Source organism: Halichondria panicea, chromosome 7 (genome assembly GCF_963675165.1).
Source record: "Halichondria panicea chromosome 7, odHalPani1.1, whole genome shotgun sequence".
NCBI classification, from domain to species: domain Eukaryota; kingdom Metazoa; phylum Porifera; class Demospongiae; order Suberitida; family Halichondriidae; genus Halichondria; species Halichondria panicea.
In genome coordinates, this window is record NC_087383.1 from 5,291,387 (window position 1) to 5,316,803 (window position 25,417).

Here is a 25,417-nt window from a genome sequence, read left to right on the forward strand (position 1 = left end):
AAAGCTATGTTACACATTCCACATGAAGCATAAAATAATGAAGCCATAATTGACCAACTTCCGGGGCATAAGCGCCACTAGCGCCAATCTGAACGCAATTAATTTTTTTTGTGGTTTTTTTGTGGTCTAAAAGATGCGCCACTTAGAAGTGGAATTAATTTTTTCTGGCGCTGCAATATAGTGTGCTGGTTGCACTTCAACTTTTAACTGTTTACATGTACAACCATACTACATGTGCAACCATACCCGCTTACCTACCTTGCATGCTTTCACCATAGATCTATGTACAGTACATACAGTACATTAGCTATAAGCCTGTGTGTGGGGGGGGGGGGCTATGTACAGTACATTAGGTATAAACCTGTGTGGCAGTATAAGCCTGTGTGCAGTATAAGCCTGTGTGTAGGGGGGGGGGCTATGTACAGCATTAGCCTGTGTGTGTGTACAGTACCATTAGGTACAAGCCTGTGTGAGAGCTATGTACAGTACAATAGCCTGTGTGTGTGTGGGGCTGTGTGTGTGGGGGGCTATGTACAGTGATAAGCCTGTGTGTGTGGTGTGGGGGGGGGGTACATCAGGTATAAGCCGAGATATGATCTGCGCATGTGTATGATCTGCGCATGTGCAAGCCGGGTGCGGTCCTCCTTATTAACTTACAGAGCAACTATGCGGCATGAATAACGTAAACAAGTAGCTGGAGATACTTATATTGCGGAATGGTGCAAGAAAGGGGACCCTGCGCATGATGCAAAACATTCAAAATCTACAACAATTGCATTCATGAAGCAACAGTATTCATGAAGCTACCAATAAAACTAACTACCAAGTAGAATAGGTTTAAATCATAACTATAGAAGCTGTTACTCACGCAGTTCATTAGGCATTCAGCAGTTATATATAGCTTGCAGTCTTCATGGTATACGCAGCGCAAACAAACTATTGTCTAAGAGCAACTACACAGACAAGTACAGACAAGTACACTACAGACACTATTCCACAGCAGTTATTATAATGAATGGAATGTTCGGGGGACAAATTCGTCTTTTTTCGGCTTCAGTGTAGCGTAAGTGAAGCGAATTCCGATACAAACGTTCCAGGTATTTCTCTTCTACACTATAAAATCACGTGCACGACATTCATCGGAACTGACATCACAGTCCCTCATAGCATCTCTCATTTGTTTCCCCGGGCTATCGCCACACATCATAGACATTCTCTCTTCGAAGTACAAGATGCACTTTTATACATACAGTCATTAAACTTACGAAGGAGACTTTCTTGAACATTGGGAAGTTGGCAATCATCTTCAGGATCATCTAAGATTTCCAATCTTCTCTTATTAAATGTTCTTTTCATAAGAGAGTCGCCATCCGTACGAAGCTGCTCCTTCAATGCAGTGATATTTCGTTGGAAAGAAACTAGATCATCAATTATTGTCTGTTGTCTACTTTTGGAGAAGGACCAGGTTTGTAGTGAACAATTGATGAGTGGCACTCTGATCTCAAGTACTATCAAAAAACCACCACAGGTCCATTGCGTATGTCTGAACATATCAGGAACTGTTTGTACTTTGTACTGACATAATAGGTTGAAGATCGTAGTACTCCTTACTAAACATAGCTCACGATGATCGCTTTATGACGTGTGCTAGCATTATCTGGGCCATCAGTCAATGATTTGTCAATGATTTAATATAAATAATTATTTGAGTTGAAGAAAAAAAGTAGCGGAACCCCCCGTGGTGGAAGCCAATTGAAGAATTAGGTCTCCTGTCTCTAAAATATTTATCCAATATGGCCACCAAATTGTCTTACAAGGGTCATAATAACGCTACAGAAATGTATGTGGAAAAAGCCATCTTTGCCGGTTGTGCAGCAGATGACATTTTCTAGTTATAGTTATAAAAACAACAACACTATAAACACACTATAAACACAACAACATGCTGGTAGTATCTCCGATAGGGCATTGACGAGAGAAAGTGGTTTCCTGGAAATTCTCGGGAGCTGACCGTGATTTGATATTCAAATTACTAGGTAATAAACTGAGGTTCAGTTTACAGAATGTGAAATGGTTCAGACAAGAGACGGATTGCGTCTGTACGTATCCATGTCGGATTAAAATTACCACATATGTGACAACGCTGGAGAGTCCTGATCACATTGGCACACCAAGTTCAGTTCAGACTGGGTACCGTCGCACCTCCATCGGTGGACATGAGCCAAGTTGTGGAGCGCTCTGCAGTGTGCAATGAAGGTGGTAGGTGATGACAGAGAAGTCATCGTCCCGACCTACGACTGGACGGACTTCACCACCAGTTTAGTACCACCACCTCCACCTACGTCTTCTATGCCCGGGAAGGTGTATGTTAAGGAGAATGAGCACACTCTTCTCAAACCTGGGGTCATCTTTGACGATAACGAGCTACCATCAGTGATACACCCAGCGGGTCTGTCCGACAATGGTATCTGTACGTCAAAATTCGGGAATTTTGTCATCATATGTCCTCATTCTCGACCATTCTCGACCATTCAGCAGACAGAACACCCCCCAACGTGCACTCCACCATCGTCCCCGTTCTCCACCTCGGCAGCGTGTATGCGGAAGTATGCGGAGCGGGACAGTGGGACATGACAAAAGGAGAATTTAACTCCCTTTAAACCTTTTTTTTTCACAAAAACTGCCAACAAACAAAAGAATTTGCTGTGTACGGGGTGCCTCACCTACAACATTATCGAAATACACGTAGTTTTATACTACTTCATGATGACAACTTTTAATTTCTAAAATTCACACAAAAGTTCTCTCTTTTTGCTTACCCATTCTTTTTGCTTACCCATAATTATTATCTTGTGAGTCGTCTTGTGAGTCGGTGATCCTTTAAATATACTCCTGAGAAACTAGCTGGCCAGGCAGCCCTTATCTTTCTGCGGAACCACGAGGGCGGCGACGATTTATCCGGGTATACGGAGGTATACGGAGGTTCACGGAAATCATTGAAATTTGAAATGACGCATTGAACTTTAAACGCGGTTTTCTCACAAAGGGCGTCTCACAAAGGGCGTTGACATACCTTTCGATTGGTAAGTGCTAAGTAGGTATCATTTTGACTAATTTGATCCAACAATAAAAGCCACCCACGCGATAAGGGTTGTTGCCCTGTCACAATTGAAGAGGGTATATATGTTCGACATGCACGTCCAATGATATAGCTCATAATATCAAATCTGAATGAAACCACACCACAAAGCTACACAAAGCTACAAGAGAGAAAAATTTCAATGCCATGCCATGCCAAGAGAATGAAAAAATAAAACATGTGGTTGCAACATGTGGTTGCAACTGCCATCGTGTCCTTTCTGCCACCTCTGTTTTGCCACCTCAAAACAGACTCCTTAGACAGACTCCTTAGACAGCTGCTCCACTCAACACGCGGGTCCCCAATGGAGCAATCTAGGCGCAGTGAAGACGGACGACAGGTAAGAACACAAATTATGCCAATAATTATTATAGAATGCATAATTCCACAGAGTTAGCTCGAAGTGCCAGCCAAACCACCTTGAGCGGTGAGGATCAAGTTTTCAGTTGCAGAGAGCCTGGGGATACCATGTACAGATACCTCTGATGTAGCATGTTGGTCCCACTCAGAGGCAGACCTTTTATGTGCTTCACTCCACATCTTTGGGACAACCAAAACCATGCTCAACCAAAAATAATGATGACTACATATGTAATACTGTGTCTATTTAGAGTGCACCGACTAACCTGGCACACCGCTTCGACCTGCATAACAAAACGTGGAAGTACTAAAAAAACCGGAAAGAATATCCGAGTGTTTCTCAGCGGAGACTATGAGTTCCTGTGCAACATATTTGGCTTGTCAGGTGCTGCAGGTAAAAGTAATACTTCGGTTATAATAATTACACATGTAGGCTGAGACCGCAGTTGCAAGTAGAAATAGACTGTAGTTTTAGCCACACCCACACCCACCGCCCACATTAGTGATAGTAGAATATCCAGTTTTCACATGCAGCCGTATAAATTTAGATAGTTGTCTGATAGTCTGAAATCCAACTGGAGGTGAGTTTAGTACTACTTAATACTTCATCTATGTGAGCGTATGTTTTGTGCAGCCCCTTCATGTTACTGCTGCTGCAAATTAGTTAACTTTTAGCTACTAGCTACTGCGCCAGAAATCTTGCAGTGCCACAAAGGTCACTCTGTTAGGTCCTGTTCAATTGACCTGTGACCTCTAGAACAGCTACCACTAAAAAACACGAAAAAGCTATGTCTTCTATCCTATGTCTCCTATGTCAACAAGAAGAATTCGTTCACCTACTGGAGAAACGCCACCAAAAAGACCTTTGCAACCCAGATCTTCCAACAAGCCATTACAGTCCAAGAAAAAACTCTCCTTTGAGGAGCTCTGTCAAATCCTCAACCAATTTCGAAGATGAAACTCTGGGTTCGCTATATTTTGCTAAACTGAAGGATTGGCCATCTGAGAAGGAAGGTGCCTCAAAGTTTTTGGGAGGAGATGTTTGCAAGACAAAAAGATCAAGTAATCTGTGCCTGTCGTAGAGTAGAGCTGCGAAATGTCTCCATTCCCGATGCTGAATTTATTTCAAACAAAAAACATGCACAGCTGATAAGTGTGCAGCTCTGTTGAGAGTGATACTATTGAAACCCTTGATACGGCTGAGCGTTTAGTGAGCTGCCTATTGTTTGAAGAAGCAGTTTCAATCTTCAAAAAGAAGCAATATCCTGTATGCTCTGGCTAAAGGTTTTGGGACAAAACGTTCAGATCAGTCTGATTCTCTGTTCCCCTCAAAAATGCTGTTTTAGTTGAATATTGTGCCAACTTTTTCATCGCACCAACCATAGCCCAAGCCCAAGTAAGTATTCGCGCCCAAGTATGGTTACTTGAGTATAACCTCACTAATTATGATTGTTTGGGTCCTGCCCTGACTCGGCCCCATTTACCCTCGCTCGTTGACACGATGGGGGATGGAGTGTGCATGTTCAGGGCAATGTCTGTGGTCTATCAACGACTGTCAGGCGAGACATTGTAAAGTGATTTTCAACATTTGTTTATGGTAAACATTGGTTGATCGATGCAGGTTACCCGGACATGATCTCCTACGTCAGGGGCACGCAAATGGACCAAACACGTACCTGGGGAACTCACTTGGAGATTTTTGCACTGGCCCATCTGCTCGCTCGAGAACAGTTGCCTGGTGTGTCACTGTCCTGTCCGAGCAAAATAGACCCCCCGGTTTGTATATTTATCACACGAGTGACCACTACAAAGTAGTGACATCTGTGAACTTACGTCCCTCCCGTTCAATGTTTCACACATACTCTGTTACTCTGTGCGTATGTTTACTCTGTGCGTATGTTGCCCATTGTTGTTATACATGGAGACTTACTTTACTGCCCGTTCAAAGTAAAAAATATTCCTTCCATCAACATAATATGGGTAACCACCTTTTCTTTCTGTTATTAATTGACTCTAAGTGTAGAACTTAATTGTTCAATGTTTCACACGCGTAGGTTGCCCATTGTTGTTTGTTCATGGAGACTTATGTCAAACGGTTTACTGCCCGTTCATTGAATGTGTGATGTGTGGCTAAAAGCATTCCTTCCATTTGTGTCTCTGAGCACACTGGTCCAAGAGAGCTAACAAACAAACCAACAAATGGCCAACCATAATTTCTTTTCATTAAAACATTTCTTTTGAGCGTCACAATACGGTGAGTGAAGAGTATTCAATGTGCTTATCCCCTGCAGTGTCCCTGCAGTGTCCCAATAACAAAGACACGTGATGTGTATAGGACTCTAGGCAAATACAACGAAAAACGAGATGAAGGCCTTACCTCAAAGGTGTCTTGGAAACCGGCCGAATGAAACGAAACAACACCTTTTGAAAAGGGAAAAACAAAACACTAACTCATAATTATTATAATATACATGTTTTGCTATTTATTTCTTCTATTTAATGCTCATTTGGCACTCCCACTTGCAGTGGCAAAAAATTTATTGGATTAAGAATTTACGGCATGTAATAATTATGATAGCCTCTATTACATGATAGCCTCTATTACAGGCCTCACTGTATTGAGGCCTTGTGAAGGAGGCTAGTGATGACGATTGAAATACTAATCTGGGTGGTCTCGAGGCTTAATTTGTTGTTATTCATAGTAAAACCAGTAGGTTTTACATAGAATTGTTATAACATTCAAGAGTTCACTTTATTTCTGCTGTCACTGGTGCATTGAATATCTGCAGATGGAGGAAATTATGGAAAGTTCACAACACTATTAAAACTTCAATACTTCAATACTTACGTAGACACTTCTGCCTCCTGCACCACGGCCACGACCACGACCACGGCCCCTGCCTCTACCTCGCTGTGGACTGGGAGCAGGAGGCACGTAGTCTTCATCACTAGAAGAACTAGATTCGTATGAATCTGTCTCCATTGGGTCAGTGTCAGTTAAAGTGAAAGTGAAAGTGAGATGGAGTACTTTAATACTGGGAGGAGAGCGGCCTTGGGATTGGAGAAGGAGTGACTGGAACAGGGGTCCGGGCTGGACGCTGAGGTGTTTGTTCAGGATCAGGAGTTGCCATTCTGTATCACAGTTATACAAACTGGTAACCACAAAAAAATCACTTACCATATACGTATTAAGCTTTGTTTAGATGACATTGGGAACTGCTTTATATAGTGCTCGCGAATTTTCCCCATTCAACATACAAACTTCAAAGGTTGTCAACGCAAATATCAGATCTTACCTTTTCCCATGTTCACATACGTGCGTACGCACACACACATGTACACATGTATACAGGTGGTCTACATAAATATTGAATGACTACTCACCTTCGAAGTACTCTATCAAGATGGCTATAATACAAATATTCCTATATTCCTATAGTACAGACGGTGGGTCGAACTCCATGGACGTTACTCTTTCACTAGCTTGCGTCACACTTTGTCACTTATAATTAAATTTAAATACTACTGTAATTTGCAATGTGAAAAATTGCTAGGATTGGCCCAAGGGAAACCTTTAAAATGCGTGGAAACAAGAAATTCGGCGAGTGCATAACTCTAATCCGTTACAACGTCATGAACATGTGCTGATAACTTGTATCATAATAAAAATAGCATCACAATAGTGCAGTGACAGATTAACAATCTTTCTATTATAGGATCATTAATTCTGGTTGTGGACAGTCTATGGCTATCGCATATAGTTTGTTAATTGTATAGGGTAAATGATTGTCTATACACTGACAGTATACACATGCACTATCACAGTGTGTCCCTTTTAGCTCTTTGTTGAAAAGTATAGCCCAGTAGCTAGTAGCCTGTCTAATCATTATCATGCATTGTCTGGATTGTCTGGACTGTCTTTGCTCTCTCTTTCTGTCTTTCTTCTAGATCTTTGTCTTTATTTGGCTCTTTATATTATTTGGCTCTTTATACTTGGCACTGTCTTAGTATAGCCCAGTAGCTAGTAGCCCTGAGGCTATTGTTCTGATCATTATCATACTTCATGCATCAATCAGTACTGCATCAATGAATGGTCTGGACTGGACTGGACTGTCTTTGCTCTTTCTCTCTAGATCTTTGGTTTTTTACTTTGCACTGTCTTTGCTGTAAAGGGGGTATCACAAAACTAAAACACATACCTTGTATCACAAAGTTTCAATATGATAATGTAATACTATGTAATCACCCTATATACATACTGTTATTGAGTTTGGGTTGTACCCACTGGCTTTGCTTAGCCCTGCATCAAAGTAGATTTTGACTAAAACATCCTGGAAATTTTTGAGAATAGGCATATAACCATGACAGATCACTTCCATACTCGGTCTTGAGTGACTGCAGACGTTCATACGTTGCCTGGTCCCCCTCTAATAGGACTACTTTGTGGTTTCCCCTTCATACGAGTTAGGTCATTGATGACACTTAGACACTTAGCAAGGTTTCATGTCTAGAATATTGTAATAGATGACATTAGTTTGAGAGACTACAATTGACTTCATCTCTGTTTTGTTTTCCTAGCCAGCTTCTTTTCCTAGCCAGCATCTCTTTAAACTTGCTCTCGTTTCACATTGTCCCAATTTAAAATCAGCCATATTAAGTTTGGCGTTTGATTCTACACTAGAGCAGTGACGTGTCGGGTTAGAATTACTCCTGTTCTGCTTCTCCGTTTTTTGGGAGAGTAAAGCCTTTTGTTTGTATCAAATGAATGCTGTTACTTAATTCCACTCCATTCACTGTAGATGTAGTAGTATCTTTGTTAAGGAGTTGAGGTTGAGCAATCTGCACCGTCCAGCTGCTCTCGGGCATAGTGATACACATGATACACATAATCTATGTTGTCAGCTGACGCAATCATAAAACTGTTACTTGGGTAGTGAGTCAGGATTCCTTCCTTAACACGTTTCTGGATACGATATTGCATATATCGAAGAGCTTGAACAAATTCCTAGTCTATTCAGCAGTTTTATAAGCCTTTTTGACCCTCCACATGCATTTGCTATTAGTGTGTGTAACTTAGTGTGTGTAACGGAAATTAGCACTGGCGGTAAACAGCATTACACATACACATGCATTACACATACACAAAATCATCTTCGAATGTTCCGTTTGCTTGAAGCATTGTTGGTAGCTTTGTTCGAAATGGGCCTTTTTAGCAAACAAATTGCTTTCCAAATGTCAGGATGAATTTTACTTACGAAGTATTCTATGTTTACACACTCTATGTTGTGTGGTGATAGTTTATAGTGGAATGAATAGTGGAATGAAATTTTTTATTCAGATCTAGACATACTACTGAAAGGTTATCTTTGAATTCTGGATTCCTAGTCCTAGCCTCCCCTAGGGAAACGGTAAGTGCGTAAAACAAATCACCTCCATATCGATATAGAACAGTCCCTGTTCTTTTCACTGAGCACCTGTAAGCCATATGATGCAGATGATAGCTGGCTTCTGAGCCATCCTGGGCTTCTACTGTTATAATCTTGTTTGTGTCAGTGTACTGTATGAACTGAAACAAAAGAGCAGTTTGTTTACTGCTTCTCCTACATGAATTGCAACTATAGTTGATACATAGGCAACTGCTTTTTCAAATGTTTTATTAGCAATGGTAATTCGGTAATTTAGCTTTCAGTCCATTCAAGAGGTCCTCGTCAATACTTTGAACTGAGCCAATTAAGTGTGACTTGACTTATAACACGTAACTTATAACACGTAACACACTCTGTCTGAAGGGGAAAGCTTATCACTTAATCTACTTCAGGAATGAATCGGCTTTTAGTTGAATCTAAAATAAGTAATCTATTATGCATATGATTGACTTATGTAGCGTCTACAAACCTCGCTGGATTGGTGTGATGATTTCGCTCTGGCTCTGGATGCGGCTCATTTCAATCTATAGTTAGCTGATAAACTTTTGTAACATGTCATACATATCTAAACAAACCTCTGTGGTGTTAATTTGTTCACCACTTGTTGCCATTATGACCACATGGAGATTTTGGTGGGTAAATTTGGGTAAATTTAGCATGCTCTAACTTTTTGTTTTTAACAACCAGGTTTTTTTTGCAATAATATCTTTGATTTTTTGTCTCTGCCCTGTGCAAATTTTGTGGCATGCCCGTATTGGGAACATGCCCGTATTGGGTGCCCGTATTGGGAAACGCGATTTTGAAGACATCTGAGGTACAAAATTGTGCAGTATGTACAAAAACGGGGCTAGAGGCAAGCAGCTAGCAAAACTAGATACTTTGTAAGTACCTGGAAGACTGAAAAGCAGATCATACCTTTCGCAGCAAGAAAGATAAACATAAACAAGCTAGAAGATAGCTCAGAAACCTATAACCGCAAAATAAAAAGAAACAGAAAGTACTTCCTGCTAAAAAAAATAAAAAATATAAAACGGTCACTGGCCATCCGACTGAAGATGGAGCCAAATTACTCTCCAACGAAGGTCCAATGAGTATAGAATCGGCATCTTACTTTTTGAATTTCGCGAGTTTATTAGCAGGCAGGGCTGAGCTCTATAGTCAACCAAGCTCTATAGTCAACCAACCTGAAAACCTATTGATAATACATACTAATACATATACTAACCCTTTCCCTGCTTTAGTAATTTAAAAATTTATAACTCATGATGAAAACACAAAGTTCCACAGGTAGAACCGGTGTCATAGGAATGAATGACTCCCCTAAATAATGACTCCCGGTCACTCCTACCTAGGCACCAGTGACTCCCGGTCACTCACGCCTAGGAATAAATGACTCCCCCGGTCACTGACTCCTAGTCACGAATGACTCCCCCCTGGAAAAAATGACTCCCCCGAAATTTATATATGAACACTGATCCATAGAGCTAAAGAGACTTCAGGGGCTATACTAAGTACATGCATCCTCAAAACCTGTCACAGTGTGACTATACAATCAAGCTCAAGACTGTTATCAGGACTGCATGCATGCTATCTGTGAGAGACCTGTTTAATACATAGTATGACTATAATTACAGCTGTTCCTTATATACTGTAAACTGGTTCAGTTTAGCTATTAGTACCTATAGTACTTATACTACATTGTACACTCTGTTCACATTTTCACACGTCTCACGGTCACTGTAAAGCAAAACTTATAATACAACAACATCCATCAAAATAACAAATAGATCTACAGTGCATGAAAAACAAACAAAACAACAGTGCAAATTAACAGTGTATAAACAAAAACAGCTAGTGGAAGATAACGAAATGCTAAAAAAATTCTATCTAGATCTACAAGTAGGACAAAACCAATCTCCAAGTGGAGATACTTTAATACGAACACATTTATAATGATACCACACAGTACATGTGTCGCACTGGACCATTTCATCATAACAGTCAGGGCGGAGACAAGGGCAGTATATCGTAATTACTATGCTGGAAAATCTTTCTGGTCTCTTGCGGCTACTAACATCTTTTGACTTTGGAAATCTTCTGAGTTTCTCATTTTCAAAGCAACGCACAAGATGTGGCCTCATTTTGTCTTCATTTAGGGTGATGGTATCCAGATTGTCTCCTTGCAATGCGTGGTATGCAGCGGCAATTGCAAACAAACCACAGTTGTTACTGCCACTGCTCTGCTGTTGAATGGAGGCCACAGATAGTAACAGCCCATTGTGCGCTATTAAAGGCTTATACATCTGTGCGATTTGCAGCTCAGCACTTGGCTCCAGGTCTTTCCCATATTGGAAGCAGCTATCAAAGAGGAAAAGTTCCCCCTTGATGAGTGCTGTCGCAATCCAGTGATGCCTCTCTGTTACAAAGAATATCTGCACGGCTGTATAGGATATATATGATATAATTATTATACGGTGCGGCCAAGGATGAGGATGAGGTATAATTATACCAATACTATAATAATACTACTATTAATTTAAGTAGAAATTATACCTGTGGCTTCACTACTAGTGACTGCAGGAAAGGACATCTTCTGAACCAGAAGAGTAGAATAACAGCCTTCAATATTTGGAAATTGCATTCGCATCAGTTTGTGCGCAGCATACATATGACGGTCAGAAAGCATCCCGCTCTCAGCAAGAACTACATCCTTGTCTCCCGTCCTCAGGTCCAAATCCTTCACCCAGTAACTTGAATTCTGTCGAATGTGCACACAATAATTATAATGAACGGTTTATAGTGTGCATGCACATAATTATTAATAATAATTGTAATTAACGATAGCTCCTGTTAACAAGTATATAACTATATACCTTTCTTGTTACAGATTGAGTAGTCCTTTGCTTCTTCAAAGGTGGCTCCATAGAGGATGCAGTCTTAACCTGAGAGAAGGGGGCGTCTCGCTTGCGAGAGGAGTGAGCATCTGGCTTGTGAGAGGAGGGGACGTCTGGCTTGTGAGAGGAGGGAGCGGCTGGCTTGTGAGAGGAGGGGACGTCTGGCTTGTGAGAGGAGGGAGCGGCTGGCTTGTGAGAGGAGGGGACGTCTGGCTTGTGAGAGGAGGGGACGTCTGGCTTGTGAGAGGAGGGAGCGGCTGGCTTGTGAGAGGAGGGGACGTCTGGCTTGTGAGAGGAGGGAGCGGCTGGCTTGTGAGAGGAGGGGACGTCTGGCTTGTGAGAGGAGGGAGCGGCTGGCTTGTGAGAGGAGGGGGCGTCTGGCTTGTGAGAAGAGGGAAAATCACAATTTTTTTCCCACAGCTTCTAAAAATGGAGTGTATAATTATAAAGAAACATGAAACATTAAATTAATATCGTAAAGAGAAATGTAATGTAATTATAATTAGCTTCAAAATCTAGAGACACATGCATTATACCTTGCTTGGGTCTTTCATAGGAGTACTCGTCAAAGAAGGGTTAAACTGATCGAGAGATTCATCGTGATGGTTGTCTGATAATTCGGAAGGATCCGAGAGAGAACTATGTTGATCAAAGATAGGTTTTTCGGAGTCTGAGCCATGGTAATGCTTTAACCGCTGTTGGTTAACAGCCTTTTTTAAGGTCTTTCCAGTCTTAGGGTTGGCAATCTTAAAGACTCCCTTGTCCAAGCACTCCACCACCGTGTATGGGCCTAACCACCGAGGCTTCAGCTTGTCTCCCTTCTTACATTCCCTGGCTGAATTCCTCAGCCAGACCAAAGTCCCAGTCTTAAACACCTATATAATTAGAAAAATGACATGGCTATGACATTAAACGAGTAATGAAAATAGCCATGCTACGCTCATACAATGATATAGCCTGCTCACCCTCTTGTCTGCATGCTTCCGATCATAGTACATCTTGTCCTTTTCTTGGGCATTGTCAATGTTCTTCTTGGCTTTGCTGTGGATATCATCCTTTAACTTTGTAACAGCTCGAGCATGGGTCATAATGGCACTAATGTCCCAGCTCTGCTCAAGTTCACCCTCGCTGCCTAACTCCAGTTGAATAGGGAGTACAGGTTTCCTGCATGTGGAATGTTATAACAATAATGCATGCATGCCAGATTATCATGTAATTATTATAATAATTATAATTATGAACAACTCACCGACAGAACATCAACTCGAAAGGTGAATACTTCGTTGCCTTTTGCTTACTCGTCCTATAAGCAAAGAGAATAGCGGGCAAGTGGTAGTCCCAGTCGGTCTGTGAGTCATTCACATATTTGAGTAGTGCTGTTTGAAGTGTTTGATTGAAACGTTCAGTTAGCCCGTTGGTTTGTGGGTGGTAAGCTGAAGTGACCCTGTGCTCTGTTCCAGTGAATCGAAAAAGCTCTGTGTTGACCTGATTAACAAACTCACGGCCTTGGTCCGATATCAGCACCTCACAAAACCCAAACCTGCGTGCATGTATAACCATAATCATTAAATACGTGTTATTATAATTATGTGTAGAGATGCATGTGATTACAATTTCACACACATGCATAGCTTACCGACAAAACAAGTTGTACAGGAACATTGCCACTCCAAATGCAGTTTTGTCAGGGAGTGGGGCTGCTTCAGCCCATTTGCTAAAATAATCGACCAATGTTACCACATATTTGCTGCCATTGGGTGTAATCGGCAAAGGTCCTATCAAGTCTATGCCAACCTATAAAGTGAATTACATAATTATAATTAATATATGATTGTGCTCAAAACAAATAATTATTATGCAATGCCATAAAAATTATAGTGTACATATACCTGATGCCAGACTTTGGGTTGTACAGATATCGGATGGAGTTTGGCATTTGTCTTTACAAATGCTGGGTTCATTCTCTGGCACTGGCTGCAGTTCTTTACATACTCTCGAATCTCCTCCACCATCGACTTCCAGTAGAATCTAGAACATATCTTGTCTATAGTTCTATCTCTTCCAAAGTGGCCACCAGCTGTTCCTGCATGCATGCGTATAATAGATTACAAGCATACATAATTACATACATGCTCTATTACCTACTATTATCATTTTACCAAAGCCATAATAATTATTATACCTGCATGGCAATCTTCGAGGATTCTTGATTTCTCCTCATTGCTGCGCACACATATCCTCCAGTCAGCTGCATCAGCAGCTTTGGTGTGCTTCTTGTAATATAGGCTACCATTTTCAAACTTAAAGTTCTGCCTGCATTTTCTTCTAAAGTTTGCCTTCTCTGTTTTGCTGTTAATAGTAGGAGGGTATTCTCCTTTTCGTAAATAGTTTTCAATCTCTTGTAAATTCTCCATTTCTTGCTGCCTTCTTCAAATGACATGACTGTGAACGATCACTGGTTTTATACCATAGATCTAGCTGTCACTTGCTGTCAACTACAGGATAGAACAATTAACCTTGCAACTCTGCTCTTCACACATTTATAGGTCTACATTCCAGCTGTCACTTGCTGTCTACTACAGGATGAACACTTGCTTCATTGCTACCTTGCATGCTACTACTAACCTTGCTCTTCATCCTGCATGGCTCTTCATTCTCTACTATATGTCTATGAGGAGTGCATGAATGTACTCTTGCTACTATATACTTACATTGATGGCAACATTGGCGGAACAAACATGCGCATAGGGGAGTCATTTATTCCTGGGGGAGTCACCCACACCTTAGGCAGGAATGACCGGGGAGTCACTCCCACCGGGGAGTCATTCATTCCTCTGACACCGGACCTGCCGCATCCATGGAATCATCATTGTTGCCTAGGACCACCACCCCACAAATAACAATTGTTAACAAAAATTCACAAACAATTATTGTATGATGTTACAAAGTGACTGAACGAACACATGATAAAAGTGTTCCTCATGGCTCGAAACCAGACACCCTTTTCCCGGGAAATATTTTCTTCACCTACACACAAGTTCGTACTGACTAGCCTAAACAAACGTATAGTGAAGACTACAAATGCTACTCTATAGTGGTCCAGGAAGATGGTCCACCGGCTCTTTCTCTCTGAAAGGAAGCTAGCTATGATCCCAGTCACTTATCCTCTCACTCTACAAGGCCATAAGCATCAATATCCTCACTTTTCTTTCGAAGATTCTGATCGAACCGTACCTCGAAGCAAAATATTAAAAATACCACGTGCATGTGCTGGTACCTGCAGCGTGCGCATAGCAGCGTGCACAATGATTTTTTGAAATTTATCAGTAGCCATGCGTCGGCTAAAGCGGTTAACCAACTTGTTATAGCATTGGCCCGAAGTCCTGCACTGTAGTTTTCTTGAAGTCTGAATACCCAGGTGAAATTGTATGAAGCTTAAAAGAAGAATATGACGTGTATGAATTGAGAAAAAAGAACAGGCACCACTTGGTGAAGGAGCTTTAATATTCGATGTCAGTGAAAGTCAGAGCAGTGTCAATGTCCGCATTGGGTACGATGTCTCTGCTCTAATGTGGAGGGATCATAGTACTAACTGCGGCCCATACAATGACCCTGTGTGATAATGACCCTGTGTGATGGAAGAAAATTCCATGCGTATGGATTTATGGCATGTATATCCAAAATTAATTATGAAGGGTACTTTGGCATAGCTTTCCCCACGTTGTTCAGCTGACAATGCATGACGGTCGATTTGCCTCGGTTCCGGTTTTTTGCTCTCAACACAGAGATGAGATGGCGTGCTCTTCAATCCGGTAGAATCTACATTCATCAGCACGCCCAATTAACGGTCGATGAGCGAGAAGGAGATGTTTTTTGTAACAGAGTACTTCGCGGCACCAGGCGTACTCATGTCACCTCTACTCTATGGTCGACACCCTTGCACTACCAACTATCTTCTTCACACACAGTGCAGCTGATATCTGCCCAGAAGAACCTGACTCTTGCTGTCAATGACAACCCTGCTCTTGCCGACTGGTTTTTCTGCCACAGAATACAAAAGTTTGTTGAAGTTTTTTACCTTGGTGTGTTAAACGCCACCGACTACTGGATGACAGAGACACGAGCTGACTTGGCTAAGCATACAACAGCTTCCAGGCCACTTGCATCATCAGGTGACGCTTTGCAGCAGTGGCTCCAGTGTGAACAGCTTGCAATAATGTTGTATTCTACAACTGACTGTTGGATAGATGAAGAGCATTGGCAAAAGGTTTCAGATCCAGATCTGGAACATTGGTTGGTGTTGTCATTACCAGCGTGAGGTCTGTCAAACTGGAGGTAGGCTGTTCTTCCTTGATGTGTAGAGTCGGTGGCAGCTGACCAAAATCAGCAAGGAACATCCAACATCATACCTCTTGACCTTGGCGGAGGCGGCGGTCAATCTGTCCAAACCACTTTTCTTTCTACCCACCATAGACGTAGACCAGAGGAGGGAGGACACGATTAACCTTAGCTGCTAATTATCGCGACCTTTTAATTACATTCTTTGAACGATTCATCTTTTCTTTCTTTATAACCTCTACATATTGGTGCCGTAAGTATGACATACTGTATAGCGGGAAATTTATAGCGGGAAATTTTCGTGCGTTTTTCGATGGTTAACGTGAAAATTAAAACTGGGATAAACTCCCACCCACCGGTATTTCACATGCAAAGCTATTGATGGGTGTGGTTGGGTGTGGTTTACAGGCATTGAAACGCATTGAAACGCGAATATTAGAACCCACGAACATTTTTGCTAAGGGCTCTGGAGCCAAATAGCGAAAATGTTCACCTCCTTTTCAAAATCCCTTTAATTTATGCTAGCCCAATGTCGTTACTTCTGGTCCTATCGTACAGCTACAGAGAGATGTGTCAAGTTGGATAAAGTCCATTGAAGTTTGTACTCTCAAAGGGAGTGACCCTGTCATACTGACTGAATATCCAATTTCACTAGATGACAGCACGTTAATATGCTTTGAACGAAAGATCTCCCACAACTGGGGAATTGCACTGGGAATTGCACTGTTTAGTAATTTTCTTCACTTCTTTCCAGAATAGAGCCGACAGAAGTGCATTACTAAGCTTCTCACTGACAATGTGTTTTTGTCTCCGCTTGACACTCCTAACCGCATACTTGAAAGCTTTCTTAGTAACACGACACCAGCCTCAGGACAGCCTGCCTCTACCCACACTTGATCATTCCATCCATTCCATCCAAGCCTCTTTTGCTTATGACCGGCAAACAAAGTTTGGATGCAACAGAGAGACAGAGAGACAGGCTGATTACAGAACAAATCAATTTCCTCGTGGTGTAATAAACAGTAGCTTGCTATTAGAATCTACTTACCTTTTTGGAATGAGCGTGGGCTAACTCCTGGTGTCTTGCTGCTATAAAAGCTGCAGCATTTGAGGACAGGCCAAGCCCAGTTGTAGAGGCTGATCCCTGGCCCTCGCCAGTCCATCTACAGCCACTGTCCCTGTCTCAGAAACCAAAAGGAGGATCAACTTGTTCATTATTGTCAGTTGGGATGGGACAGTTTAAGAAAATCCATGCCAGATGATCAAGAGCTGTACGTAGAAATATATACCTACAAACTTTCAGTCTATCCTAGTACTAGAACCACATGGCTACTGATTTTTGCTGCGCATGCTCAAGATAAATGGAGTCTGTAAAGGGAATGCTTCTTGAAGGTCTTACATACAAAGAAATCTCACAAGAATTGAAGTGTCTTCGTGGTGGTCTCTCTGAGAGAAGTGTCAGGAGATTTGTTAAAAATAACGGTATTAAAGAGGAAGCTAAAACTGAACAACGAAATGTTAGTCAATTAGAGAGGTAAGCCTATGTAATACTGTGCGGTTATATTCAAGGGAGTAAGATATTCAAGGGAGTAAGTACGTCCGGTTATTAGTAGAAATGGGCATTCTTCACGACAAATGTCAGCATATGAATTGAGAAACCCAAGTATATATGTAGCAAGATATTTTGGTCACAAATTACACCTAGACCAAAATGAGAAGCTAGCTGTGTATGGAGTGACGTGCGTAATGGCTAGAATGGCATGATTGTAGGTTATGCCCAAGAAAAATAACTCCGTGATTTATGAATAATTATGTGTACCGTTCTGCAGTCCTAAGTAATGGGTTATGGGACCAAGTTCCATGATTCTTGCTCCTTTCAAACAACTTCAACAAACAATCATGTAATCGAACGTATGTGGGTTAAATTAATCGAAGAGTCCCATCAAGCATGCCAAGAAACAGACATGGATTGCCGTGTTACAGAGGTAGGTATGAATCGCATGATCATCAGTTGGAACAATCATTTAATTTCGAGACGGGGTGTTTTGAGAGGTACACGGTTTTGAGAGGTACACGATTCGGAACTACCAGGATTGACACACAAGATCTACCGAGTGCTCCTGCTCCTGCTGCTGTATACAGACCAAGGTGGTATTTTGTCTAACCCGTCCTGTGTTGGCAATGATCCACTTCAGGGAGAAGAGCGAATGGATTTCTTCCTTTAGTACCTCTTCATTGAATAACGCTATCCAATTTTATGTGACTCTATCACTGACACTACTCTATCACTGACACTATCGTTTAACTCAAACACTTCTTATATACATAATCATTAGGCAACAGATATATAAACTCAAATGTCTTGCTTCTTGGGTGAGATCCAGAGGGGGCACCGTGCTGTTCAAAACAGCATACCTATAAAACTACGAACTCTAATTGTATTTTGCTTTGATTTCACGGTGATTTACAGTTATCAATGAAAACGATCACATAATTATTGTGCATGTATGGTTGTGACATTAAAAAATTAATTGATAAATGAGTTTACTTACAACTTAGTTTCCACACGGGAGTTTCCACATTTTTGTGAGTAACTGATGAGTTTAATTTGTACACTAGTCTGATCATAGATAGAAGAAGGTAGAAGAAGGAAAGGGATTGGAAAGGGATTGGAAACGCATCACATGATGCTCTATCAATTGTACGTGTGACGTCATAACATGATTTTAGAGGCTAGTTGCGCTTGTTCAGCTACTGGAAAGCTGGTAACTCGTAACTCGCTCACTGTCTGAACAGTTGATCGTTTTATGAGAAACTCCAGCAATGTATTGGGTAGTCAACACCCACGGGGCTATGCTGAGCCATAGTAGACTATCTACAGACTTAAAGACTTCTAGCTACTGAGTTACAAGGAGTTTTCTCTTGGATTTCTGCTATATTGTAAGTGTTGTTCCTATATCATCACCCCTGGTTTGCGTAATAGGCTGTATTTAGTATGAGGAGAAAGCCTATAGTGTATAGAATGGGAATAGCTACTTTGTAGAGTTTTCCTAGGTTGTACAAACAGAACAAAATATAGCAGCCGTTCCTCTTACCTTATCCAGCGATGAGTTACAGTAGCATACGTTATTAACAGTAGAATGGGAATAGCAGTTAGATAGCTATACACTTATTTATGAAGGCTCAATCACTTGTTTTACAATTGTGGTTTTATACAATTATTGTGGATTATTTTATGTTATGTCCATATTAGCATATTAGTACTGTGTATTACGATACAAACTTATTATCAGCAGTTCAAACACAGGACATGGGGAACCTGAAGAGGGAATATGGAATGCTAGACAAAGATAGAAGTGGTCCTTTCAAGTCAAGCCAAGGAGAACTTGTGATAAATTGAGCATTTCTGTTATATCTAGATCAATCTTTACCAACATACATGTGCTAAGTACATAGTATAAGCATTGTTCAATGTCACACATAAATGATACAATTGTTGTATAATCATAGTGTCATGATTGGTGTCTTCTATCCATGGTGTGTTTATCGTAGAAATCACAAAGCTCTAGAAGACTCACAGAAGCTTCAGGGAGTCTGGACCGTCTCTCTGGCAGTCAACTTCTTCTTCTCTTCTTCTTCAACATGAAATACAAATTTGATATACTATCCGTATCCATACATAACATAATTGCCTCTTGTGTTGATCTTTGATTGTTTGTTCTTTTATTGTTTCCATCAAATTCCATGTGGAACCAGTTATGTTAATTATGGTGCGTTAGGGGTTAAATATGGCATTTCCTCACATGACGCAACTAGTACAGGATTTCTATTGCGTTTCCAATCCCTTTCCTTCTTCTATCTATGGTCTGATTGACTTAGTTCATCTAGAGTGTATAACATACAATGTTATGATGTCAACAAGATCCACGGCAAGATCCACGGCAATATTTCTGCCGCAAAAAGTAGCCACCCCTGGGCATTGCCTTTAGTGTGCTTCGCTACAGAGTCATAGGGACACTCGGACACACTAACAAGGAGGAATGAAGTGACTGTAATAACAATAATTGGCCATTAATATCATCAGTTCCTAAAAAAAATGGTATACTTCCTTTTTTTATACTTCTACTTCCGGCCCTTTTCTCTTACAAATTGAACCGCGTACCGCGTAGTCCTTTCCCTTGTGCTTGTGTTTCACTACTGGGCTCACTAAGCTTAGTTTTGTGCTGGCTGCCAGTCTGTGAACACGGAGAAAACCAGTTTTAAATAATAGTATCCAGACTAGTCTAAATTTGCTGTTTTGATAGTATCTCAATAAAAGTGTTGCTGAATTTGATGCGGTTCTTAACCTCTTAACCTCGCCACACATTGTTATTTTGTGACCAAGCCCTACGCGACCGATTTGTGCGCGGGTTGGCTCGCGGTAACACTTATATCAAAGCAGCGGAGACAGCAAAGGTCATGAAATGCCCTTACAGGACTACACAGCAGCCACCTTCAAAGGAAAAAACTCTACCATCTACCATCGACCAAATCACAGTGCCGATGGTTGCAAGACTCCTCAAAGTACGCAGCAAAGTACCAATCAGCTACATACGAATGTTCAGGCCCGACTCTCAACGCACACAAGTGAGCGTATTTCTGCAGGGTTATTTCTGCAGATAACCCTGGTACTGGCCCTACCACGTGACTGGCTGGAGAAAATCAACAACGTATTCTGCGCACTAAGGTGTGTCTATGTATATTTTGTCGAATTAGAGATGCTAGATGCTGGTAATTTGGTAATTTGGAATCAAGCAGCGTGGAATGTCGCTGCAAAAGAAAGTTGGTGAAAAAAGTGCTGAAGATGTGTGAATGTCATGCAAGTTTTGTATTAATTTTTGTGTATTAAGGTAATGTATCCATTAAGGTAAGAATGGTGGATTCACAAAAGACGGACGGACTCCCTCTGGAGATAAAAGTCCTCTAGCATGAAGACAACATGGATGGCTTGTTCCATGTTGATGGAACAATAACTTGATGGAACGATAACTTTGATGGAACGATAACTCCAGAAGAGGAGAAGCACAGAAGATTGGTGTTTTTTGATTTGCTACAGTTAACTGTGTTTTGCGACTTCCTCTCCACCCTCCAAGAGGACTAAGCGGTCTACCTCAAAGGTTGAAGACACAGTGATGGCTGAAATCGGTAGGCCATAATTATACACCGTGCTACACTGTGCCTCTTGACTTATAGTTGTAATCTTTCCCTACTTGTAGATAGTAAAAAAAATCGAACAAGGGAAGTAAACAGGTCAGTAAACAGGTCATACTTGATGCCCATCACACTCTGCCCATCACACTCTGCCAACCATCACACTCTGCCAAGTCAATGAAAATGTTAACCGGCAGCGGTAGTGATAATTTTCAAAAAATTATTGTGGGCGCTGCTATGCTGCTATGCACACACTGTAGCACATGCGCATTGGGCTGCTCTTTCACGTGGTATCTTTAATATCTTGCAAGTGACCGTTGCTACAAGATCTTCATAGTACAACCTCAGCGAGGTTCTAGGGCAACGATGCTGACTGGGATCATACCAAGAGGTCAAGCTATAACTGAAGAGCCGGAGGAAGAAGCTCTTGAGCATGAACCAGTAAGTATGGAGTGTAGTCAGGATAGCTTCAGTATGGTATGCTTAGTCTAGTTAGAGTTAGTACACAAGTGGACATCATGAGGCACCATGAGGCACCATTGAACTGTGTGTAGGTGAAGAAAACATTTCCTGGGAAAAGAGCCTCGCAGAGATTGAACCATGTCATGAGAACACTTACTTAGTTTCTTTAGTTCATGCCTTCATACAGTTTATAATTGTGAAATGTGTAAAAAAATCGTATTTATTCTGTATTTTGTTTTAATTAAAGCCAGGAAAGGGTTAAACTTCAAAATAATACCACCATCCCACCATCAAATTCTTTCATCTTTTAAGCTCACGTAATCACGTAATGCAAGTTGCTTTCTACTGGATATGATGTCAAAACAGAGGAAACAAATCACGTGAAAAGTTACTTCTATTAGTCCAAGTTGTTTCACGAGTGATGTGTCGAGTGATGTGTCGCAGACCTACAAGTACTCAGAACCAGATCAACTGTGCACCTCATACACAAGCAGCGCTCTAGTCCTAAGGTATGAATTGTTAGAGACAAAAGAAGCAGCTCCTAGCTACATTGCTAGAATAAAACTTGACAGTAGCTTTTTTTTTTAAACATGAGTTATAGGACCTTTTTTTAAGTGAGAATTACATCCTTATTGTGCACGAATATCGAATCGAATCCTAAGCGCAAGCTGACATGATGTGTACGTACGTACGTACACTGCTCATATAAAAATTAATAAACAAAGGTGTCTTCAAGTTTGTGTTGTCTTTTTTCTTTTTAGAGGCATTTCAGGTGGTCAGGTGGTCAACTTCATTCGGTATTGCCTGGTACGTTCTCTTGAGTCTGTTAAAATGAGTCCGTTAAAATAGGCGTGAATGCTCTCACCCCCTGAATGCTCTCACCCCCACCCCCTTGCTCCCCCATAAGCCCTAATCCCACTTTCCATTCCTCTAGCCAAAGCACAACATGCTTCTCTAGCGTATGCATATTTGGGAGCCTGTGGGAATTGCTCCCGATAAAACGTAGCGATGTGTCGTAATAATTCTAATGAAGCACTGACACAGACTTACTCAGACTGGCAATGTCTTCGGGTGTAACGAGGCATTGATCGTAAATGTGATGGCAGTTTCGAAAAAGTTCAAATACAACTGTGCTTATTCTCTCAGCCTCTGCACGCACCGTGGGGTTAAATCTCTGTGCTAAGGAAATAAGGAAATACTTGCACAGCCATTTAGTGTTACCTTCCTGTTACCTTCCTGTAAGGCAATTTATTGATAATTATTTTATTGCTTCCTACCTATAAAGGTGCCGCTGTAAAAAGCTTGTCTCCTGACATTAAAAGAATTCAGAGCAGTTAAATCCCTTGCCGAGGTGAGTGTTGTAAACTCTCTCTCCTGTATTGAATTGTATGGCATATGAAATAATATTGACTATTATTATATAATACATTTTACACACCAGTTTGTGAACCTTTCCATCTTTTCTCTGTGCAGAGTTGGGTGTCCTCTTCCTCCTCTTCCTCCTCATCACCAAACAAGGTCAAAATTGAAACAAGCGCGTCAATATCTTCCCGCAGTCTAAAAATACTTGAATATGACACTGTTTACGTTAAATGTTCCCCCCCCCCCCCCCCCCCACCTTTCCAGATCATCACCAACTTGTTTCAACCTCTGCCCCCAACTAACACCACCCTCATCTATGCTGTCCTCCCCCACTACATCCAAGTCGCATTGATGGAAAAAGACGGTAAAAGATGCCAAGAGTTATGTGCAGCCCAGGTGGACACACCTACATAGATCTTAAAAGTAAGTGTTTAATATATCTTACTTGATTTAAAGGGATACTTTTAAATCTCTAATGCAGTTGTGGAACTCCTTCGCCTTCTTTAAGTTCCCTCCCGCAGCCTGAAACCGATAGTAATCCCCCGATGTTGTCCTGCACTCAACTAGCTCGCTGGACGTTACATGGCACCACATACATGGCACCACAGACAAAGTTTCGTGTAATAATACACACAGTTGATTGAAGTAAGTCGTACCTGAGGCACCAGATAATCCGAACATGAGGCAAAGGAACCACCCGGACATTATGTTTCCTGAAATAAACAACTTACCGCCACGTTTTAGCCCTAAGGTCATTGACTTGCCCTCGAAAACGGGCGGGGTTGTCACAGGTGAGTTGAGTTGGGGTACGTGGTGAACATTGCATATCTGGAAAGACATTTAAAACTACCACCTCCCTTAATTGTCACCCCCAAGCTTAATCCACACTTCATTTTGTGGTATTTTGCCCTCGTGCCATGTTAATCGGTGCACTCTAAATGGAAAAATATTTTACCCATAATAAATATTATCCACCTTCTTTCAGGGTCATCATTGAAGATTAGCATGTCTGAGATCTTCTGCCAAAGATCAGGGTGTAGGAGATTGGGCCGTCCTTTGAAGAGAAGGTGAAAGTCTGTGTGCAAATTATCTCCCACAATGACTTTTGCTTCAACCCTCTCCGATGCTATTTTAATCTTTGACTTCAACATTCTGCATTGACTTTGAAATAAATATCTCACCTGTTCCACGGCTCTCTTGTACGCTAATAACTACAGGTGTTGTCTGGTCAGCTATCTTGTCTGGTCAGCTATCCTCTGTTGATCCCCCTTCCCTGCAGATCTGAAGCACCTCATCGCCAGCGCTCACTCTCTTTCCAGAGTTGATGAGCTAGCTTTTCCACTGGGGACTCGTGGGGAGGTTACTTGGACGAAGGTGCGTGGCTATAATACTATTATAGTAATTATATTGCGTGCAGTGTAAATAATTATTATGCTCACCTGTCCCCTTGTTGGAACATATAGGGTTGGAGAACTCTGCAAGCTGCGAGTAATCAACTGTAGCAAGGGGTCGATCTTTGGGTCGGCTGAGCAATTCATTGGCATCAAGAGGTAGGTTAACAACTTGCTCTGTGTGGTTCTTGAGCTGCATACAGAGATTGCATGTAGCTCTCAATGTTATACCCGTACCAAGGGTAATTGTGCTGTAATTGTGCTGTAATCATCCAGGTGATGTGATAAGCAGCATGGACAGGAAACACACCGAGAGATACTTAGCCACTGACACAAACAATCACCGCACACAAGGTTGCTACATCCACATGTTGTCAACTCAATTGGTTTCTACACGAGCAGATGGGGACGTCGTTACTAGTGGTGATTATGACAATCGATTTTATATGTGCGATGATGGCCAGTGGTGAGAAATTCTTTGGTCTACCTGGGGTGTACCTTTTTTCTGTGGCCGACCTGCTTGGCGATTCCGAAAGGAGCAAACAGAACAGTCCCCAGGTAGCTATCACTATTTGGGGGTTGTATTGAGTGCTATTTTTTTGGGCTTTTTTGGAGAAGTAGATTATATTATTACGACAGGGATGACAGGGATGGGGATGACAGGGATGGCAGTATGTGGGTGCATGTTTTTCTTTCACTGTCTGTAGATACATTAATACCAAATACCTGCTATCGCTTGATGGGTATCTTCCCGTTTTCTTCATCTTGGGTTACTATCTATTTATACATTAATCACAGTGAGGTAATCTATACATTCTTGTTCACGATACCACATTTCCTCCCTCCTTAAAACAG

General features: G+C 41.5%; 2 protein-coding genes and 1 long non-coding RNA gene across 6 annotated transcripts; 2 read left to right on the forward strand and 1 right to left on the reverse strand.

Moving 5' to 3' along the window:
* Positions 1–10,641: 10,641 nt before the first annotated feature.
* Positions 10,642–14,680, reverse strand: LOC135339079 (uncharacterized). Of its 4 annotated transcripts, XM_064535199.1 has the most exons (10): positions 14,445–14,680; positions 14,002–14,314; positions 13,709–13,902; positions 13,456–13,613; positions 13,069–13,359; positions 12,785–12,983; positions 12,356–12,694; positions 11,799–12,242; positions 11,479–11,683; positions 10,642–11,365 (listed from the first exon to the last, which is right to left on the reverse strand). In XM_064535199.1, exons 2-10 carry the CDS (start codon positions 14,231–14,233, stop codon positions 10,809–10,811), a joined length of 2,619 nt encoding a protein of 872 aa, XP_064391269.1. In that variant the 5' UTR covers positions 14,234–14,314; positions 14,445–14,680; the 3' UTR covers positions 10,642–10,808. The 4 variants fall into 4 exon arrangements, with proteins under 4 accessions (XP_064391269.1, XP_064391271.1, XP_064391270.1 ...); XM_064535201.1 differs by having other exon boundaries at positions 13,709–13,896; positions 14,002–14,680; XM_064535200.1 differs by having other exon boundaries at positions 11,799–12,239; positions 14,002–14,680.
* A 2,736-nt stretch (positions 14,681–17,416) lies between these two features.
* Positions 17,417–20,037, forward strand: LOC135338982 (uncharacterized). The gene is made up of 4 exons (XM_064535070.1): positions 17,417–17,691; positions 17,771–17,919; positions 17,994–19,097; positions 19,465–20,037. The coding sequence occupies exons 1-3, from the start codon at positions 17,519–17,521 to the stop codon at positions 18,221–18,223; spliced, it is 552 nt and encodes a 183-aa protein (XP_064391140.1). The 5' UTR covers positions 17,417–17,518; the 3' UTR covers positions 18,224–19,097; positions 19,465–20,037.
* Positions 20,038–23,052: 3,015 nt separating this feature from the next.
* Positions 23,053–25,175, forward strand: LOC135338086 (uncharacterized). Its single transcript, XR_010395420.1, has 8 exons — positions 23,053–23,160; positions 23,283–23,327; positions 23,436–23,594; positions 23,653–23,962; positions 24,157–24,238; positions 24,451–24,545; positions 24,635–24,721; positions 24,839–25,175. It is a non-coding gene; the product is annotated as an uncharacterized LOC135338086 (long non-coding RNA).
* The last annotated feature ends 242 nt before the right edge of the window (positions 25,176–25,417 follow it).

Excerpts from the sequence above, each read along its gene's own strand:
- LOC135339079 (XM_064535199.1), bottom strand. The coding sequence starts at position 14,233 with ATGGAGAATTTACAAGAGATTGAAAACTATTTACGAAAAGGAGAATAC. Across the intron at positions 13,614-13,708 it reads AACCCAAAGTCTGGCATCAG|GTTGGCATAGACTTGATAGG; the intron begins GTATATGTACAC and ends TTCACTTTATAG. Across the intron at positions 12,243-12,355 it reads CTATGAAAGACCCAAGCAAG|AAGCTGTGGGAAAAAAATTG; the intron begins GTATAATGCATG and ends CTCCATTTTTAG.
- LOC135338982 (XM_064535070.1), top strand. The coding sequence starts at position 17,519 with ATGGAGTCTGTAAAGGGAATGCTTCTTGAAGGTCTTACATACAAAGAA. Across the intron at positions 17,692-17,770 it reads AATGTTAGTCAATTAGAGAG|AAATGGGCATTCTTCACGAC; the intron begins GTAAGCCTATGT and ends GGTTATTAGTAG. Across the intron at positions 17,920-17,993 it reads CGTAATGGCTAGAATGGCAT|TAATGGGTTATGGGACCAAG; the intron begins GATTGTAGGTTA and ends TGCAGTCCTAAG.